Here is a 21,702-nt window from a genome sequence, read left to right as displayed (position 1 = left end):
CAAGGGAGGGAGGGGGGATGGGTGAAAAGGGGAAGGGGAATATAGTCAATAGTATTATGATAAGTTTGCACAGGGACAGATAATTACTAGAATTAGTGGGGTGATAACATTGTAAGGTAGAAAATATCAATCACTATTCTGTACAACTGAAACTAATATAATATTGTATACCACCTACTCTTTAAATATGTTAAAAATAAATAAATAAAAAATTTAAAAGACAAGATTAATTAGTAGGGCATCACTAAAATTAAAACTATTTGTGTTTCAAAAGCTACTATCAAGAAAGTGATTTTTTCCATAGAAGGGTAAAAAATACTTGCAAATCATATATTTGAAAAGGATTTGTATCCAGGATGCATAAAGAACTATTACAACTCAACAAAAAGACAAATAATCCAATTAAAATTGGATAAAGGACCTGAACAGACAATTCAAAGAAGATACACAAATGATTGTATAAACTGCGACTATGATAAAAGCCATTGATTTATACACTTTAAGTGGGTAAACTTTATGGTATGCAAAGTATATCTTGATAAAGCTATTAAATCTTTTTAAAATGCTGTTTAGTAATAAGGAATTTTTCTGAGATATATAAACACCATATGCTTCTCATCTCTCTCCCTTCCTGTCTGTCCCTCTCTCTCTCAAAAAAAAAAAAAAAAATCATAGTTATCTTAACTCTTCCATAAAACCAAAATGAAAGATCTTTCATGGCAACTTAAAAGAAACTTCTTATCACTTGTGGTACTTTAAAGAACTTGATTGATTGATTTGAGAGAGAGAGAGAGAAAGAAATACCTCTGACCAGGGATTGAACACACAAACCTTGGTGGATGGGGAATTATGTTCAATCTAACAACTAAGCCACCTGGCCAGGGCCTGTAGAACTTTCAACTTTTGCTCCAGATAAACATTTTGACTCACAATTTTTAATCTTGGGACAAATTCTTACTATCAACATCTTTTATGTGCCTGAAAAATTGTCCTCACTAAACAGTATCTCTCATCCATTCAAAGAAATGCAAACTAGTTCAAATTTAACCTGAAAAGAATACAATTTGGAATCCACTATTAAAATATATGTTATGCATTTTGAAGAAAAACAAATCACTCATAAAGATATGCTTTTTGGAATTACTGGTACATCTGCTTATTAGTATATTTTAATCCTGCATAATCAAGTCTCTGTTCAATTCATTTTCATTCAGTCCACAGTTTTTTCTTTTTCCAACAATTCAGAAATCTTTACAGAAATATCTTACTTCCCTTTAAATAAATATCAAGACTAGGAGAATGACAGTGAAGCTAAATTACCCTACATTCTATGCCACCAACAGGCATTAAACACACATAAGCTTCTTAAGAGGCGCTAAAATTCAATAGCAAAGGGAAAAAAAATCAACGAAGGTGTTTGAGCAACTTTTTATTACTAAGAATAAGTAAATTTTAACATTATTCACAACCCAGTAATTATATACTATGAGAGAAAAATTCTTTATTGCCTCAGAAATTACTAATACAAGTTTACAATCCCTTATCTAAACCTTTTTGGCCTGATAATTTCAGAATTCAGAACTCTTTCTAGAAAGGTATGTCTGCCATATATTATGCAATACCTCCATCAAGGGCTGGAGCTGCACAGTAATCAAACTAATATTTCTGCAGAAAACTTATGAATATTCACACCAAGTGAATACTCAATTATACACGGCCTCAGTGCCATTTAGCTCATTAATAATGACATTAATTTGAAATCCAGTGTTTTATATGTTATCTAGTTTAGTCAGTGTAAATTATTGGGGTTTTTTTTCTATCACGAAAAATAAAGTGTATTTAAAATGAAACAGTTCATTTTATTTAAGGAGGTAAATGTAAAGTAGATTAATTGCGAAACTACATTACGATAATATTCCTCTAGAACTTGCCTAGCTCCACTCTGGTTAAAAACTCCATTTTTTTGGCGCGGTAGTAAAAGCCATCAGATCAACCCCAATCTTGCAGGGCGAGCATTCCTGGGGGCTTCAAGGACCTTAGGCATCCGGACCGTCTGTAGAAGGGCAGCGAGGCTCGGGCCGGGCAGAATGCAGCAGCATGTCTGAACCGGGCAAACTTCAGCCTCAGTGGATAAAAGTTAAGAGAAGTGACACAAGTGTGGTTGTCCCTTTACCTGCACACACATTTCTTCATAAGGCTTTGGCATGATTTCTTGCTAGGGGACGCAGAAAAGGTCGCACTGGGGAGGGAGAGGAGCGGCTGGTACACTAGAACTGGGGCTAGAGGAGGGAGGGCAACGGGGCACCGAGCCTCTTAACAGTTGGGTGAAAATGCGTCTGAATCAGAGTTTCCTGCTTTCATCCCAAAGGTTAGGTACCTGTGTGGGCGGAGCGTAGCCGGCCGGAGACCCCGCCGTGCCCTGCCCTGGGAACCTTTGCTGTTGCCAGGCACAGTTTGGACCGCGCTCCGAGCAGTCGCCACGCTCTCCCCAGGCCCCCGGACGAGAACCCAGCCTCAAGCCAAGGGCACCCGCGGAAGGCGGGGCCGGCTCCCAGCACGGCGCAGGCCCGGCCCGCCCCATGTCGAGCATGGGGCGGGACCTCGAGAATTCCACCCAATCCCCGCTCCCGGGTCGTCGCGGGGCCGCACCCTCGCGGTTTTCCGTCCAATTCTTGGCTTCTCAGCGGCCTTAAGGGAGCGGGCCGGCGGGGCTTGTGCTGAGGCAGAGCGGGCGAGGCGCTGGGGGTGAGGACGAGCGGGACCCCGAGGCAGCGCTCCCTCCCTCCGGTACCACCCCGTCGGGGGAGGGAGAAAGCTAAGTCGTGTAGAACAGAGTTAAATACTGTAGGACCGCGGAGGTGCTCGGGCGCGGGGGCCGGGTTGGAGGGGCACCCCTGACGGCGGTGCTCGGTTAGATTTCTCTCACTTGCCGGCCTCTCGCGTCTAGTCTTGGGCTGGTGGGAGGAGTCTGCGAGCTCCCGTCGCCTTCTGCGTCCCTTGGCTGTAGAGGCGAGCCTTGAACTGTAGTCCTGCGACGGGCCGCGGGCTGGTTCGGGGGCTGGTAGGTTCTCCGCGTACCGCTGGCTTTCTAATGGAAGGGAGTGCGGGTGTCTGAAACCGAACGAACTGTGTAATCATTTTCATGCAGTTTTAATAGCGGATGGACTTTTTGCGTGTGTTTGCTGTGTTTTCCCAAAAGTTTGAGCCTTGGGGCCTCTCAACCTTTAGATTGTCTGTCTTCCACCTTCTTCCACCAGTTTTTGATGTTATTCACCCCCCACTGCAATTGTTAAATTTGTTTCTTCCTTTCCGCAGTCATCAGCCTAGTTCAGACCCGTGATCTCAAAACAGTTATTGCAACAAGCTCCTGGCAGTCCTAAACAATTCATCTTGGCGCACTGGTATGTGGCAATCTTTTTTTCTTTTTTTTTTCTTTGAACTTATTGTTCCTGATTCTCCTTTCCACTTTGAGTTTACATCTCATTGCTCCCAAGAAGCCCAGTATAATTAAATACAGCGTCATTGTTTTCTTAAAGCATATAGTATGGATTCTTTTGGAATTATATTCTTTTTAATCTTTATTGTTGAGAATCTGATAATTCGTATTTTAAAGTGTACCTGTTGGTTAGTTAAGACTACAGTGGGTATGGAATTGGAACTCTTGGTCTCTGTTTCCTAGAGCCTGTTAAATGGTAGGGAGGTATACAGGGAACATCTTATCTACTCTAGTATGTGTATTAGTTTTCTATTGCTGCCATGACAGTGATCACAAACTTAAAAAAAGAACACAAGTTTATTATCTCACAGCTTCTATAGATCAGAAGTCCAGGTAGGTTTAGCTGGATACTCTGCTTAGGATCTCACAAAGCTGAAACAAAGGTTTCTGTTGCTCTGGGCTCTTTTCTGGGGGCTCTGGGCAATCCGTCTCCCTGAGGCTCGTTAAGGTGTTTGGCAGAGTTCATTTCCATTGGTTATACAACTGAGGTCCCCATTTTCTTATTGTCTGTCAGCTGGGGCTTCTCTTAGTTCTGTAAGACCACCTGTGTCTGCAAAGTCAGACAGCCTCTTTCATGGTTTTAATTTCTCTGGCTCTTCTGTCACCAGCTGGAGAAAGCTTGCTCAAGTGATTAGATTAGGCCCACCTGGATAATCTCTCTATTTTAAGACCAGTTGTGCTATGTAAAATAACATGATCACAAGCGTGGAAGTGAAAATCTTATACAGTATTCACAGGTCTGGGTGTTAGGAGGTGAATTATGGGGACTATTCATAGAAATTCTGCCTAGCTAGCATAATACTATGGTCTTCTTAACTATATTACTTTATTCTTATAATGTGTTTGTGCAGACATTTTTATTTTTATTTTTTAAATTTTTAGTGAAAGAGGCAGAGGGACAGATAGGGACAGACAGACAGGAAGGGAGAGATGAGAAGCATCAATTCTTTGTTATGGCACCTTAGTTGTTCATTTATTGTTTTCTTGTATGTGCCTTGACCAGGGAGCTGCAACCAAGCCAGTGACCCCTTGCTCAAGCCAGTGACCTCAGGGTTTCGAACCTGGGTCCTCTGAATCCCAGGCCATGTGTGATAGCACAGTGTCCACTGTGCTATTGCCTGCTCAGGCTGTGCAGACATTTTTAAAAAAACTCTTAACAATAACTTGATCTGATTATATGATTATGCTCTCTACAGTTAAGGAAATTTAAAGTTAGTTGCTCAGGCACACATGTCTAGAAAGAGGCAGAGCTGGAATTTGAACCTACATCTGCATTTCCATTAGATCTAAAGCCAAGTCTATGAATGGTCAAAGTGAAGTGCGGCCAAAGTCATTAGATTGGAAGAGGAACTATGAGGTCTTTGTTGTATCTCTTTTTTGGATTATTATTTTTTTTTTTTCTTGTGACAGAGAGAGAAGTAGAGAGAAGGACAGATAGGGACAGACAGGCAGGAAGGGAGAGAGATAAGAAGCATCAGTTTTTTGTTGCAGCACCTTAGTTGTTCATTGATTGCTTTCTCATATGTTCCTTGACCCGGGAGCTTCAGCAGAGCAAGTGACCCCTTGCTCAAGTCAGCGACCTTTGAGCTCAAGCCAGTGACCAGGGGGTCACATCTGTGATCCCACACTCAAGCTGGTGACCCGTGCTCAACCTGGCAACCTCAGGGTTTTGAACCTGGGTGGTCCTCTACATCCCAGTCCTATGCTCCATTCACCGCCTGGTCAGGCCATGGATTATTTTTTTATATTAAGCTAAGCTCTTATATATAAGCTCTTATATATAATTTTTTTATATATAAGCTAAACAAATGGTATGAATGAGATGTTTCTTTTTTATTTTTGTTTCATATACCTAGAGGGAGGAGTCCAGGGCTAGGAGAAAGATTCTGACAACCACAATACAGGCATCCCTCATTTTATTACGCTTCACAGATCTGTTTGTTTTTTTTTTTTTTACAAAATAAAGGCAAGACCCTCCACTAGCCAAAAATATCGCAGCTCACTTTATTGCTTGGTCTGGAACCAAACCTACAGTATCTCCGAGGTCTGCTTGGACATTATGCGTGTACGTGGCTTCCATAAATGGGACCAAGGTGCTGTTCCAGTTGGGACTACCTGCTAGGCGGTGAGAAGGAGAGAAAGCACAGGGTGAACCCATGTAGTCCTTTACAGGGGCATGACTTCGAGGTGACACGTAAATCACAGAGCCATGCTGAGCTCCGAGGGAGGAGATATAACTATAGCTTTATGCCCAGATAAAAGTCAGGATTCTCTTAAGAAAGAAGGGGGAAATTACATTGGCTGAAAAGAGTCTCTGCCATACTATTGTTTTTGATAATGTTTTATTCTGTAACCTTCAACGAGTGGAATATTTTGTCTTTGCTATTAGTTTTAAAAGGTAGTATTTGAAAGAACAGGAAATTCTTATTCAATGTTAATGTTCCTGATTTCTCAGTTGCTGTTTTAATATATAGTTTACTTCATAAACTCTGCTTCCCCTCAGAGTCTACACTTTTAAAATATTGGTTCTCTTTCTGACAAGTTTATGGATTTATTAAAGACAAGAAGCAAATAAGACCTGGATATACTGTGGTTCTTAAATATTGATTTAGTGAATTGGACCTACCATATATATAAGAATATTTGTGAGATTGAAGTGGTGAGGGCTGTCTTTTTTCTTTAGTGTTTCTATTGTGATTGTATCATGGAAAATCAATTGGCTAAGTCAGCTGAAGAAAGAACATTTCAGTACCAGGATTCTCTTCCATCACTGCCTGTTCCTTTACTTGAAGAATCATTACAAAAATACCTTGAATCAGGTATGTTTGTAATCTTTTAATATAACTTTTTATTTAACAACTTAGAAAACTATAAAATTTTTAGAGGTTGATGAGGGTCTAATTGATTTTTCCTTTAGGCTCATGATAGTAAAATATCCTTAAAATGTCCAAAATTTTCTCTTATGTTAATTTTCCATAGTTTAAAAAGCCAGATAGTACTGTTAGACTTACAATAAAAAGTGGTAGCCCCAACCCCTGCACATCCCACTCTTTCAAGCAGGCATTTTCAAATAATTTATGTTTCTTGTGTTATCTCCAGGTTTAAACTATTTTAACTTCTTATGCTACTATTTCTTGGAGTTTTCAGTTGATATTATGAATTAGTTTCTAAAATTATGTATATTTAGCATTCTTACACCCCTTAATCTCCCCCATCCCCACAACATACATACAACCCAACATGAGAGGGAAAATCCAATTCCAGATCACCATTTGGGATTAAATTAATATTCACTTGATTTAATTAGAGTTTCACCTGATCAGTGTTTACCTGAATTAATTTACCTGACCATTTAGGGTTTATGTTTTGCAGTTATTCACAAGAGAACCATTTACGTTTTTGTTGCATTTTTCTCCTCATTTTTCATTTGCTAAATTTGCTTTATATTCACAACTAATTTATTCCCAAATACTTCAATGCACTGAGAATCCCTGAATCTATTTAAATACATAAGATAGTCTCTCAGTTTCATTTCTTCTTGGAGACATCCCTCTGGCACCCTCTACCTCCTGCTCCAATCAGCAAGCATCTCTTGAGCTGTGGGCAGCTGTTGTCCTGGGGCTTTCCTTTGGCCAGAATCCTGGCAGTTCCCTTCACCTCTCCTGTATTGGGTTCCCTGGTTTGTGGATTCTGTCTTCCTCTTTTTTCTATCTGTTTTTCCATATTTTGGTGCTGTATATCTTCAGTAGGCACTTGAGAAAGCATATCTGGGATGAGGGAAAAATGTAGGACCTGAAAAACATTTATTCTGCCTTTGTACATGATTGATTGGCTGACTATAGAATTCTGGGTTGGAAATGATACTTTTAAAGAGTTTTGTTCCTCTTGGATGTGCAGTCCTTTATATGTGACCTGTGGTTTTACTCTCCAGATGTTTGGCAACCTCTTTTTTTTTATCCCTACCATTCTGAATTTCTCAATGATGTTTCTTAGTGTATAGGTATTTTCATTTATTTCTCTGAATATTCAGTGGGTTCTTTTAGTTTAAAAAGTCATATTCTTTATTTCTAGGAAATTTTTGAAATACTGTTTCTCTGATAGTCTTGTCCTTACGTCTTTGCTCTCTCTGGAACTCCTCTTACTTGGATCTGGGTCCTTCTGGGCTAAGCTTTTAATTTAAAAATGTTTCCCTTTCATTATTAGAGTGTTAATTGCTGTTGAGTCAACTTTGACTCCTAGAGACTCTATGAATAATATCCATAACATCTGGTCCTCAACTGCCCTGCTGAACTCCTGCAGACTCGTGTCTATGGCTTCTTTTAAACCATCAATCCACCTGGTCTTTCTCTATCCCTGTTGTCTTCTATTTTACCTAGTTTTATTGTCTCTTCCGAAGAAGCCTACCTTCTCATGATGTGCCTAAAAGTAGATCAGCTTCAATTTTGTCCTTTTCTCCTCCAGTGATATTTCAGGAAAACTCTAGGACCCACTTGTTCATCTCTATGGTGATCCAGACTAGCACTCCTCCAACCTCATGTTTCAAGCGAATCAGTTTTTTCCCTGTCAGTCTTCTTTGCATCCATATATAGTTATTGGAAATACAAGGATGTGGATGATCTAGGCCTTCACCTGTAATACACGCAGTGATTTTTTTCTAATTCTTCCCTTCCTGCCCTTCTGAGTCTCAGCCTTTTCTTGATTTCGTGGCTGCAGTTTCCATTTGAACTGATGACTGAACCAAGGTAAACAAAGTCTTAACAAAGTCAGTATCTTCATTGTCTCTGGTAAAGTTGTGTATTGCTTTGGTAGTCATGATTGTCTTCTTGTTGAAATGCAGTCCTGCTTTGGCACTTTTCTTATTTCACTTTCATCAGAAGTCATATCAAATCATTACAACTCTCTGCCAGTAAGATGGTGTTGTCTGTATATCTTAAATTATTGATAGTTCTTCCACCAGTTTTCACTCCTCCTTCCTTTGAGTCAAGTCCAGTTTTTCGTTTGATACGTTATGTGTACATATTAAACAAATAGGGAGATAAAATGCACCCTTGTCTGACACCTTTTTCTATAGGAAACTATTCTTGCTCCATAGTCTGTTCTTACAGTGGCTTCCTGTCCACAACACAGGATACACATCAAGACTAGCAGATGCTGAGGCATGCCTATTTCTTTCAGAGCAGCCAGTAGCTCTACAGGATTGATTCAGTCAAAAGCTTTACGGTTATAACACATAGACTGACCTTCTGAAATTCTTTGGACACTCTAGCATCCAACAAATGCTTGTAATTACAGTGCCTCTTCCTTTTCTGAATCCAGCATTTCCTATGTAGAAGCCTTTGTTGCATCCCCTTGAGCGTCACTTTACTTGTGGGAAGCTAGAGCAATGGTCTTGTACTTACTGCACTCCTTGGCATCTTTCTTGGAGACTGATGTATATTCATTATTAGCACTTTCTCCTTTTGGTCTTTTTACTGTTTGGTATTTACCAATCCTTTGTTCTACTCTCTGACTCTCGAATGTGAGGCTTTCATCAAATATCTGGCACTTCTTAGACATTCATATTTGAGTCAGACTCTAAAAAGCAGACTAGGAACTCTGTGTATGTGTGGCGCTTGGTGACTAGTAAGCCTTCTAGGGTAATAGGGGAGAGAACTAGCAGGTCTATGAGGTCATACCCAATATCAGTACTCCTTTCTCTTAAACCGATCAGTTTTGCCAAAGAAGACTCTTCTCATCATTTGTTTAGAAGGCCTGATTGTTGGTGTTTTGGGAGTTTAGCAGGGGGAAGGGGCTGGAGGACTCACTGTTCTGGATATACAGGTTTATTATAAGCTATCCTCTTTTCAATTTGAGCTAGAATCCAGGTATTCTACTTGACTGGTTCAACTTCTGAGAGTAAACATCCGCATTTCCACTGACATTGCTAGGAAGGTGCCTGGTTTTCTATACAGAGGTGAGTGTGGGTGGGTGATTGCAGCTTCTAAAGACTTACTGGCAATCCTGTTCTCAGCCTCACTTTATCCCCTGCCTTTGGAAGCCCATGTGTCTTTAATTCTTGAGCCTTTTGGGGATTATACTGCCAGAACTGGCTGCTTCTTGGTTTGCACCTAACTCTGCCCTGTCTTCCATTGCCTTCTACTTTCGATACTTTCTCGATTTTACAAAGTCAGTTGCCATTTTCCTATATGTTTTGTAATTTGTGAAATGTTAGCTTAAGTTGTCCTGCTGTCTTCTCTTTTATCATTATTTTGTCCTTATAGATTTATACCTTTTTAATTACTTTACTGTCATTTTAGTGAGTTGCTAGTGGTAGAGGTAAACCTATGTATTTCACTCACTTGAACTGGAAACCCTCTTTTTAAAAAAATTATTTTTCTCCTTTTTTCTTTACTTTCATCTGGGAATTCTAGTATTTTTTTTAATTTACTGATTAATCACTGTTTTTGAAATTTACTTGTACTTTTTATGAGTAGATATTTAAATTGATTTTAAGATAAGATTTTGAGGTCCTGGTTGTTTTTTTTGTTTGTTTTTTTTTTTTTTTTTTAATTTTTTCTGAAGCTGGAAACAGGGAGAGACAGTCAGACAGACTCCCGCATGCGCCCGACCGGGATCCACCCGGCACGCCCACCAGGGGCGACGCTCTGCCCACCAGGGGGCGATAATCTGCCCATCCTGGGCGTCGCCATGTTGCGACCAGAGCCACTCTAGCGCCTGGGGCAGAGGCCACAGAGCCATCCCCAGCGCCCGGGCCATCTTTGCTCCAATGGAGCCTTGGCTGCGGGAGGGGAAGAGAGAGACAGAGAGGAAAGTGCGGCGGAGGGGTGGAGAAGCAAATGGGCGCTTCTCCTGTGTGCCCTGGCCGGGAATCGAACCCCGGTCCTCCGCACGCTAGGCCGACGCTCTACCGCTGAGCCAACTGGCCAGGGCCCTGGTTGGTTTTTGAGCTCAGTTGCTTTTGAGCTCAGTTGGTTAGAGCGTTGCCCCAAAATGGCAACATTACAGGTTTGCTCCCCAGTCAGGGCACATAGAAGAATCAACCAATGAATGTATAGATAAGTGGAGCAACAAATTAATATCTCTCTCTCTCTCTCTCTTTCCTTTTCTCTCTTTTTCTTTCTCTTCCTATTTCTCTCTTTTCCTCTTTCTCTGTCTCTCTCTTTCACTTTCTCGCTCTCCCTTCCTTTCTCTCTTTCCAAGATCAATGTTACAAAAAGGACAAGGTACTGAAGAGGCAAAATACAACAAACGGAAAATACTAATTTCTCAAGATTTCTAAAATTTACTTTTATCTATAACTTAATTTTCATAGCCCTTGGTTTCAATGGACTGAGAACCCTATATCCTCGCTTTCTCTCTTTTTCTTTTCTTTTTGTGAAGGAAACTGTTATTGCCAACACGGCACCGCACTATGGGCAGGCTTTACACTTGTGTTACATCTGCATACAGCATGTTCAGGGCTCTGCTTGAACCTTAGTAGAAAGGCACATTAATTTCTCTTATTCATGGCTAAAGTCAATTTACTTTGCTGTAGGACCAAGAGCTACATGATAGTCCTTTGTCATTTTAACTGTCATCATCGAGAATGATTTTAAAATAGTTTTTCAGAAAATGTTTATTAGGCCCTGGCCAGTTGGCTCAGTGGTAGAGCGTCGGCCTGGCGTGCAGAAGTCCTGGGTTCAATTCCCGGCCAGGGCACACAGGAGAGGCGTCCATCTGCTTCTCCACCCCTCCCCCTCTCCTTCCTCTCTGTCTCTCTCTTCCCCTCCCGCAGCCGAGGCTCCATTGGAGCAGAAGATGGCCCGGGCGCTGGGGATGGCTCCTTGGCCTCTGCTCCAGGCACTGGAGTGGCTCTGGTCGCGACACCCCGGATGGGCAGAGCATTGCCCCCTGGTGGGCGTGCCAGGTGGATCCTGGTCAGGCGCATGCGGGAGTCTGTCTGCCTCCCCGTTTCCAGCTTTAGAAAAATACAAAAAAAAAAAAAAGAAAAAAAAAAGAAAATGTTTATTAGATTACATAATTTCCATTGTTTTATTTTTTTATAGTACTTTGAATTGTTGGTTTTGAGCCAATTTATTGGACTGCTATGATAATTAGTGTATCCATAATAATTTTACATAAATCAGTCTCAAGATTTGTATAAGTACTAAAAATGAAGAGTTTGTGGTATTTGATGTCTAAGTACTTTAATGCATATTTTTTCTTTATAGTAAAGCCATTTGCAAATGAGGAAGAATATAAGAAAACTGAAGAAATTGTCCAAAAATTTCAAAATGGTATTGGAGAGAAATTGCACCAGAAATTACTTGAAAGGGCAAAAGGAAAAAGAAATTGGGTATTTATGTTATTGTACTTAAGATAAGAAAATTGTTGATCCTTTAAAAATGGAAAATAGGTCCTGGCTGGTTGGCTCAGCAGTAGAGCGTTGGCCCGGTGTGTGGAAGTCCCAGGTTCGATTCCTGGTCAGGGCACACAGGAGAAGCACCCATCTGCTTCTCTACCCTTCCCTCTCTCCTTTCTCTCTATCTCTCTTCCCCTCCCGCAGCCAAGCAGCCAAGGTTCGATATGAGCAAAGTTGGCCCAGGCTCTAAGGATGGCTCCATGGCTTCTGCCTTGGGCACTAGAATGGCTCAGCCGCAATGGAGCAATCCCCCTGGTGGGCATGCTGGGTGGATCTGGTCGGGTGCATGCAGGAGTCTGTCTGACTGCCTCCCCATTTCTAACTTAGGGAAAAAATACAAAAATAAATTAATTAAATAAATAAAATGGAAAATAAAAATGTGCATATCTTTCACTTTAAAATTATTACTGTGAAAAATCTTGCAGTCATTATCATCATTCTAATGAATTGCTTAACTCTGGAATTTGAGTGTATGAGCAGGCTACTTTCTTATCATATGGCAAACTTGTTAAAATGCAGATTTCCTGAGATCAGTAATTCTGATTCAGTATTTCTGGAATGGGACCCAGAAATCCTTATTTTAACAACTATTCCATGTGCTTCTGATGCAGGTGATTTGTAGGCCAAGCCTGAGAGAAATATTTTGTCCAGGTGATCATTGCCTAAAAAATCCTAAAATGCTACTAAAGTGTACATGTCACATATATGGTGTAGAATTCAGGGGTCCTCAAACTTTTTACACAGGGGGCCTGTTCACTGTCCCTCAGACCGTTGGAGGGCCACCACATACAGTGCTCCTCTCACTGACCACCAGTGAAAGAGGTGCCCCTTCCGGAAGTGCGGCAGGGGCCGGATAAACGGCCTCAGGGGGCCACATGCGGCCCGCGGGCTGTAGTTTGGGGACGCCTGTGCATGTGAGACAAAGAGCCATGACAGAATCAGAGTGGAGAATGGTTATGAGTATTCTGTGTTTCAGTTAGATTGCGACATTGCTATAGTAATTATTAAGGATATCAGTTTTCTACAAGGAATCTTTGGCTTCTTCAGCTTTACTACTCTACTTATATAGTGTACACCAGAGGATTTAATTACAGATAATTCCTTTAGTCTAGAAATAATGATTGCAATTATCTTTTAGTTTTAGCAGTTAAAAAGAAAGCTTATTTTTTCATCAGCCATTGGCATCTATGATGGAATAATAAAATTATACTTCCAGATTCCTTTATTCTCAATATTAAGCCTTGAGTGGTTTTAACTAATTTAGGGTAAAGGTAAGAAGTTGTTGTTTTGTCTGTATCCTTTTCATTTATATCTTTTTTTGAATGATGGATTATAATTGAGAACATCAACTATTTCAAAAATAACTGCAGATAATTTGATAAGATCTGCTTACTTGTGCAAGAAATTAAAGTGCGTATAGTGGAAAAGAGACACATAGAACACGTAAATTAGTTTTTAACACCTACTAAAAAGTTTTTATATTTCTTATTTAATATATCAGTTTTTGCTTAGAAAAGGAAAATTGTAAATCCATTAATTAAGTGAGTAATTATTGAATATTGTTCCCCAGGTACTCTGAGAAAACACATCTAAGTACTTTGTTGGGTATTTGTGATTGATAATGATCTGTCTGAAGGTGCTTTTTTGTTTCATACTTTTGATAATACAGTTAAACTGAATAATAGTTAAGGACCCTACAGTTCCTAAGAAGAGGATAGAAACCCCAAATAGTAACTTTGTTTTTATACGTTCTTATATTATCAGTAGCATTAGGCTGATGTTCTTTATTTTAGCTGGAAGAGTGGTGGCTGAATGTCGCCTACCTGGATGTCCGTGTGCCATCACAACTGAACGTCAACTTTGGGGGTCCTGCATCCCATATTGAACACTACTGGCCTCCAAAGGAAGGAACACAGTTGGAAAGAGGAAGTATAAGTCTTTGGCATAACTTGAACTACTGGCAGCTATTAAGAAAGTAAGATACTTAATGAATTTAGTAGGAAATTTACCCAAAGTATCAGGTGGAAAAAGTTGAGAGAAGCTTCATTTACTTATTTGGAGAGAGTATTATAGCTGTGACTGTTTGGTTTATAAGTTTTATGATGACTTCCTAATCAAAATACTTTTTTTTGTTTTATTAGAGAAAAACTGCCTGTTCATAAAGTTGGGAATACTCCTCTAGATATGAATCAATTCCGAATGCTGTTTGCTACCTGCAAGGTACCAGGAATCACTAGAGACTCAATTATGAATTATTTTAGGACTGGTAAGTAGAAAATGTGGGCATTTTCTTTGGTAAAGGCATTGAGATTTGGGTAGTTTTGCTGTAGTTTCTGTGACACAGAATGTGCTATTTTGAAGAATATTTCTTACTGAGTTTTGATAAATTGAAGGCTTTCTATGAACCTTATTTCAGTTATTCTGATTAGTTGAAACTGTTTTATGGGACTCGATTTTCTAAACTGTGTCTTGCATGGTTCTATACAAACCTGATGCTTATGTTACATAATTTAAAATTTTAAATTTTGGTTGAAAGGGTAGAATTACAAATAAGCATATGAGAATATGATTTGAATCCTTCTGTTTCTACCCTTATTTCTTCTTCTTATCTGGGGTCCGTTTCTGCGTGCTTGCTTCTCTGTGCTCATCATGCCCCCCTCATCGTGAAGATGCTTTCCTTCCCTCTTAGATGAGGTGAGAGATTGATACAATCTTCTTAAAGGCACCTGAAGTCAGATCGACTCATCAGAGTCTTTGTTTTTTTACTGTAAGTTTAATGTCAGTTTTGGTTTGGTGTTCTAGCATAATTTGAAATGGAAAATTCTGTTGTAGTAACTGCTAGTTCTGTTACTTCAGGAATTTTTATGTTTTATAAATTTAATGTCAATTTATGATTACTGCAGAATGTAATTAGGAATGGATAGTTCATGTAGAACTCAGCTCTCCTCTGTAAACCTCTGTAGATGCTTGAGATAATGTCTTCAAACCTACACACATTTACCTTGATGTTGCAAGTGGGAGATTAAAATAAAGTGTTAAGGAATGTTGTTATTTATGGCATAAAGTTTAATGCCCAAATATGAATGGAAAAGATGAACAGGAGAAAATCGACAGAACAGCAGTAGCAAAGAGAGGTAATATATACATTAGTTAAGAACCAATGTCAGTAGACCTGGTTTTGAATTCAGTCTTTAGCATCTAGTAGATATGTCCTTAGATAAGGTCACTCCTTTAAGTTATAGTATATAAAATGGAGACTCGTTAATTTAATAATGTGTCTCTTGACACAATGGCTTAAGCTGTCATGATTAATATATTCTTGAACTTATGGCTATGTGAAAAAGTATAGATAGTGATAAAGCTGGGGTAATAAGTGAATATGAAAAATATCAGAGTTAATGAGAAATACAATATATAGAATTCAATAACATGAGTTGTCTGGGTGGCTGTTTTAGATTTGGTAGCCAAGGGATACCTCTCTGAGGATCTGAATGATTAGATGATCCAGCTAAGTTTTTTGGTGTTTTATTTTTGTTTGGTTCAGCTTGTTTTGTTTTGTTTGTATTACCGGGGAATCCCTTAGGCATAGTAAACTTGGCATGTTTGAAGGGCATTGTGGCTGGAGCGGAGCAGGCAGGAGGGAGAATACAGTCTGAAAAGGTGACTAGAGGCCAAATCATATAGTACTTTGTAAGCCAGCTGAAGTTTTTGGCTTCTATTTAAAATGTGAATACATACTATTAGTGGGTTTTGAGAAAGTATGATGTGATCAGGCTAATATTTTAAAGATCATTTTACTTGCTGTTAGAAGGAAAGTTTTTTAGGAGGTGTAAAGCAGGGTCAATTATAAAGTTGCTTTGATACAGTCCCTGTGAGCCATAATAATGATTTATGCTAGGGTGGTAGCATGGAGTGGTGAAAAGTTACTAGATTCTGGATATATTTTGAATTTGGGCTTAGCAGAATTATTCAGAGAGTGGTTAAGAGATGTAAGAAAAACTGGAAGTTAGAGGTGACTTTATGATATTTGGCTTGCCTAACTAATGGGGTAGATAGGTGTGTTGGTTCATGAGGCAGGAAAAACTGGGAGGAGATATTTAGGGAGGAAAATCAAGGGTTCCTTTAGACTATGTTAAGTTTAAGATGCCTTTTAGACCTCTCAGTGGAAATGTCAAGTAGGCAGTTAGATACAAAGTTAGGAGTTCTAAGAAAAATTCAGTACTGCACATGATTTAGGGTCATCATTAGCTGGCATGGAAATAATTTTTAAAGCCACAAGAGTCACTAAGATCAGTGGTCCCCAACCTTTTTTGGGCTACAGACTGGTTTAATGTCAGGAAAAAAAACTTTATTAGTTTTTTGTTTTTTTTTTTACAGAGACAGAGAGTGAGTCAGAGAGAGGGATAGACAGGGACAGACAGACAGGAATGGAGAGAGATGAGAAGCATCAATCATTAGTTTTTCATTGCACCTTGCAACACCTTAGTTGTTCATTGATTGCTTTCTCATATGTGCCTTGACCGCAGGCCTTCAGCAGACTGAGTAACTCCTTGCTGGAGCCAGCAACCTTGGGTTCAAGCTGGTAGGCTTTTGCTCAAACCAGATGAGTCCGTGCTCAAGCTGGCGACTTCGAGGTCTCAAATCTGGGTCCTCTGCATCCCAGTCTGACACTCTATCCACTGCGCCACCACCTGGTCAGGCATCAGAAAATATTTTCACTGACCGGCCTTTAGGGTGGGATGGATAAATGTATCACATGACCGAGACAAGCGTCAAGAGTGAGTCTTAGACAGATGTAACAGAGAGAATCTGGTCATTTTTTAAAAATAAAACATCGTTCAGACTTAAATATAAATAAAACGGAAATAATGTAAGTTATTTATTTTTTCTCTGCAGACCAGTACCGGTCTGTGGCCCGGGGGTTGGGGACCACTGGCTAAAATTATTTTTGGAACACATAGTAGATGAAGGTGACCAGGGAACTAGTACTGATTCTTATTATAATCAAATGCAATATTTGGTGAACCGAGGAGGAGGAACCAGCAAAAAAGAGGCCAAGGTGGGAAGAAAGCAAGGCCAGTAGGTTCCCAGAAGCCAAGAAAAGAAAGTGTTTTTGTTTGTTTGTTTTTTAAAGATTTTATTTCTTGATTTTACAGAGTGCAGAGGGTAGGGGAATAAGAAGTAGTTGCTTCACTTGAGCTGTTCATTTGTTGCTTATGTGTGCCTTGACCGGGCAAGCCCAGGGTTTCGAACTGGCAACCTCAGTGTTTCAGGTTGGTACTCTGTGCTCTGCGCCACCACAGACCAGGCTAGGAAGTGTTTCATTTGACGTTTTGGAGAGGTCAAATAAATTAAAAATTAAAAGTGACCATTGGCTTTGTCAACATGATGTAGACAAAGTACCCCCAACAAGAGCAGCCTAAGTGGAGACTGGGGAAGGGAGTTCAAGGTGAGGAGAGGAAAGCAAACAAGTGGTGACATCTGGAAAGAATGCTTGCAAAAAACGTTTTGATGTGCAGTGGAAGATTTTTTGTTTATTTTATTTTTTTAAAGATGGGTGATATTTTATCATAGGAATGGCATAGGAGAGAACGAAAACTAATCTTACAGGGGAATGGATAAGAAGCCAAAATCACTGAGAAGGTAAGAACTAAGGGTCAAGAGCAGAAATGGTAGAGGGATTGTCCTTTGGTCTTGAAGAGCAAGGATGAGAGTGGCTGCTGGGAGTGTGCCGTTAGGTGCAGCCAGACCACCCGTTCTGCTGTAGGAAGATAGGAGGTCCTGTGCATTCATTGTGTCTTCCTTGGCAAAATAACAGTTCATCACCTGTGGTGGAAGACTGAAGGAGAAAGGAGGTTTGAAACAGTCACTCTTTCAAACATGCTGTAGAAATGTAGGTAGCTGAACAGTGGTCAGTACCCATTTGAAATGTGTGTTTATGAATTTAAAGTCAAACTAGATGGTGTGTTGTGGTTTTTTCTTCAGCAGCAATCAAGGGCAAGTGCAGAGGAGAGGGCTTGAAGGATTTCAGGGGTTTTGCAAGGGGAAGTTTATAATGCTGAACCCTGGAATCTGTCCTAGACAAGGAGAAAGTTGAAGAAACTGTGTGTTGGCAGTGGGCGGAGGGGAGAGAAGGGAGCAGGGGAGGCAGCATGCATGCTGCTGCGGCTCTGAGGCCAGTCTCAGTAGGGAGGCAGTCGTTAGCACGAGACTCTTACTTACCACCTAAGAGACCATTAAGACTAACTCAGTCTTACCTTTCCTCCTGTTCACCTCATTTTGCCCAAGCAATTTAGACTTCCTGTGTTGCTTCTGATCGTCTGGCTTCATGGTTTGTGCATACCCTAATTTGATCCAGGTCCTCACTGCTGTGACCCTTCCCCATACCCTTTGCTGTACTTTCTGGAGCTCATGGTCAGCAAAATTCATGATATCCTCAACCTTTTCTCTGAGAGTTCCTGTTTCCTTCTGAATGGTACTGTTACTGACACCTGGCTATCCTTTGAGCTTCCTACTTTCCATATAACCGTCTCAAGTGGGGACATTTTTTCTCATACTTTGGTACCAGTGAGCATGTAGGGGATCTTTATGTTCTCTTTCCCATTGTGTTTTCCTTTTTTTCTTCTGTCTTACAATTTGAACTCTCTAAAAAGAAAAACGCTCTCGGGTTATATGACCACTGCTCGTCATTGTTTCAGTGACTCCCCCTTCATTCATTGGTTGTTTTAGCACTGATCTTACTGTCTTTCCATTAGTACTTCAGTCACATTCTTTTTTTTTTTCTGAAGTGAGAAGTGGGGAGGCAGAGAAGGAGAGGGGGTGTGTGAAGAAGCAGATGGGCGCTTTTCTTGTGTGCCCTGGCCAGGAATTGAACCCAGGACTTCCACATGCCGGGCCGCCACTCTACCACTGAGCAAACTGGCCAGGACTTCAGTCACATTCTTGATGACTTAGGCTTCTACGTGTAGATGATCCATGCCCTCTCCTTTTGTTCATTTTTTTTCCTCTAGGAATCTGTTTCTTCACTCCCTCTTAAGCAGCCACTCACACCCATGGTCATGCCTTAAACCTTGTTATTATCAAAAACTCCACTTGAATATCATAGTTATAAGCATATCAGTCTGATACCTACTTGCTCTTTACAACCCACTTCCTTTGGTAGTCCACTTCAGCTCTTCCTTTGACCACATTGTGACTTACAGTTCCACATCCCTACAGTTCTTCACAGTCCCATCCCTCCCTCTCCCACCCCCAATCTTTACTTCTTTCTATGGTTCTTAACTATAATCACTTCCTTGCATATACATTGAAATCTTTGCCCACCTGCTTCCTCCTCACTACACCCCACCATAACACTGTTTAAATTTCAGTCTTTTGTTTTAACTCTACATATCAAAGATACCTACTCTAGCAACTTACTTGGCCAATGAAAACCACAAAACCTCACTTACGTTTTTTTCCTCTCTCTCGTAACTTACATTTTTCTCAGTTAAACCACAAGTGGACTCACATTGCCATATTCTTGTGTCAGATTATTCTCACTTCCAGAAAAGCCTGTTTTGTGCTTTTCTACTTCCTTTTTCTTTTCTTTTTTTTAAAGTGAGAAGTGGGGAGATAAACAGACTCTCGCATGCACCCTGACTGGGATCCACCCAGCAACCACCACCCACCCCTGTCTGGCACCCATGCTTGAATCAGCCAAGCTATCCTCAGCATTCAGGGTCCATGGTCAGACCAACTGAGCCACTGGCTGCGGGAGGAGAAGAGAGAGAGAAGAGGGAGGGGAGTGTTCCCTGACCAGGGAATTATCCCAGGACATCCGCATGCCCTGCCAAAGCTGTATCCACTGAATCAGCTGGCCAAGGTCCCTTCCTTATTCTTAGCTAATGAACTCTGTTCTAATGAACTCCCCCTCCCCTCCTCTACCCTTCCCCTCCCTCCCTCCCTCCCTCCCTCCCTCCCTCCCTCCCTCCCTCCCTCCCTTCCTTCCTTCCTTCCTTCCTTCCTTCCTTCCTTCCTTCCTTTTCTACCTTCTTCTTCTTTTCAGAGAGATGAAGGGAGAGATGGTGGGGAGGGAGAGGGAGGGAGAAGCATCAACTCGTTTCACTTAGTTGTGCACCCATTGATTGCTTCTGTGTGCATTGACCGAGGATTGAACTAGTGACCTAGGGGTCCAGCCAGTGACCCTGGGGATCAAAATAGTGACCTTAGCACTCTGGGGCAACATTCTATCTACTGAGGTACCTGCCAGGGTGAGCTCTTTTCTAATTCTTGACAAATGTAAAACAATCTTTTCATTCCTGAATTTACCGGCCTATCTGGTAGACAGAATCACACTTCTCCCACCACCCCCAGATGTCCACTTCCTAATCCTTGAAACCTGTTGAATGTGTCAGATTACATGGTAAAGAGGAACTAAGGTTGCAGATGAAATTAAGTCTGCTAATAAATTAACCTAAGATGGGGAGATTATCCTGCATTATTCAAGCGGGCCCAAAGTAATAATAAAAGTTCTTATAGGTAGAAGAAAGAGGCAGAGGAAAAGACCAGAGCTAGCAGTACGAGAAAGTCATGCTTTTCCCTGATGACTTTGAGGTGGAGGAAGGAGGCCACAAGCCCAGCAATGTAGGCAGTCTCTACAAGCTAGAAAAGTGAAGGGAACATTCTCCCTAGGTGTCTCCAGAAGGAACATAGACCTGCTGACACCTTCATTTTAGTCCAATAATGGAACTGAACTCAGGTTCGGCTCCCTGCCATGACAAAAGCCAGTGCTCGTGAGATAGGTGTTGGTGAAAAGGAAAGAGGTTTATTCAGATTCCCATGTCCTGAGAAGATGGTGGACTTCTGTGTCCTGAAAAACCATCTTAACGTCTGGGTGCAGGCAGGAGCTGTTCCAAAACAGGCAGTGAGCAGGACAGGTGCATGAATGTTTGTGATAGAGTTAGTTAATAGTAACATAAATCTAACATGATTAGTTAGGGTAACATAAAGTTCAAACTGCTTATAACAGTAAGACACATTTTAGACTTCTGGTCCCCAGACCTGTAAGATTATAAATTTGTATTGTTAGTGGTAACTTACCACTTGGTCAGTTGTAGCAATCATAGAAAACATGCTCATGGAAGTGTTTTCCCATCCTACAACCTCCTTGCAATGCATTACTGCACAGTCATAAATTTTGCCTCCCTTTTTAAAAATAGGCGAACTGTTCTGACTCCTAGAACAGCCCTTCTGCGTGGTGTGCTGGGCCCCTCCTCTTCGTGCCTAGCAAGGACTTTGCTTTTGGATTATCCTTTCTCTCTATGCTGCGTTGTCAGTTTTCTCTTCTTACTGGATTGTTCCAATCTGTAATATCTTCCTCACAAAAGAAAAAAAAAAATGACCTTTTGTCTGTGTGGAGTGGCCCAGCCCAGGCAGAGCCCCTCGCCTTCTGTTAGAGCCCTTTCCTGGGGAGTGCTGCAGCACAAGTGAGCGGAGCTGGTGTGTGCTCTCCCCTCCTGCGCTCTCGCCTCCATGGAGCTGCCGGAGTGGCCTTTCCAAAGGAGTCACTACATCTCGTTACTACTCTCTCACCTAAGGCCCATCATATCTGAAATTGAAAGCCCTTTCTGAAGTCACTATGATGTGGCCCCAATCTTACCACTGTACCCCTTTCTCTGTCTGCTACAGCTGCACTGACCTTGTTTTCTTTTAAGCAAACCAGTTCATTTTTGTTCTGTGCCTTTGCACTTGCTGTTTTCTTTGCCTGGAACTCTCTTCCTGCAGATATTTTCATGGTTCATCCTTTGCTTCATTTCGTCGCCTG

At 40.9% G+C, this 21,702-nt stretch overlaps 2 protein-coding genes across 4 annotated transcripts in view; one reads left to right on the top strand and one right to left on the bottom strand.

Moving 5' to 3' along the window:
* The window catches only part of LOC136310690 (uncharacterized), a 43,503-nt gene extending 37,849 nt beyond the window's left edge, over positions 1-5,654 (bottom strand). The window contains exons 1-2 of the mRNA XM_066239538.1: positions 5,500-5,654; positions 2,378-3,111 (exon numbers count right to left, since the gene is read on the bottom strand). Of these exons, the coding sequence (XP_066095635.1) occupies positions 2,378-3,111; positions 5,500-5,654 (889 nt within the window). The remainder of the gene's footprint in view (positions 1-2,377; positions 3,112-5,499) is intronic.
* CROT (carnitine O-octanoyltransferase) overlaps positions 2,615-21,702 on the top strand; it is a 41,049-nt gene continuing 21,961 nt past the window's right edge. Inside the window, exons 1-6 of one of the 3 annotated variants that reach the window (XM_066240444.1) lie at positions 2,615-2,745; positions 3,316-3,401; positions 6,180-6,315; positions 11,707-11,831; positions 13,691-13,872; positions 14,039-14,163. In XM_066240444.1, the coding sequence (XP_066096541.1) occupies positions 6,201-6,315; positions 11,707-11,831; positions 13,691-13,872; positions 14,039-14,163 (547 nt within the window). In that variant the 5' untranslated portion in view covers positions 2,615-2,745; positions 3,316-3,401; positions 6,180-6,200. Of the gene's footprint in view, positions 3,050-3,315; positions 3,402-6,179; positions 6,316-11,706; positions 11,832-13,690; positions 13,873-14,038; positions 14,164-21,702 lie in introns of all 3 variants that reach the window. The other 2 variants (XM_066240445.1, XM_066240443.1) reach the window with 2 other exon arrangements.

This window comes from Saccopteryx bilineata, chromosome 7, assembly GCF_036850765.1.
Source record: "Saccopteryx bilineata isolate mSacBil1 chromosome 7, mSacBil1_pri_phased_curated, whole genome shotgun sequence".
Lineage (NCBI taxonomy): Eukaryota > Metazoa > Chordata > Mammalia > Chiroptera > Emballonuridae > Saccopteryx > Saccopteryx bilineata.
Note: the sequence above shows the minus strand (reverse complement) of the source record. Positions and strands in the feature narration are given on the sequence as shown.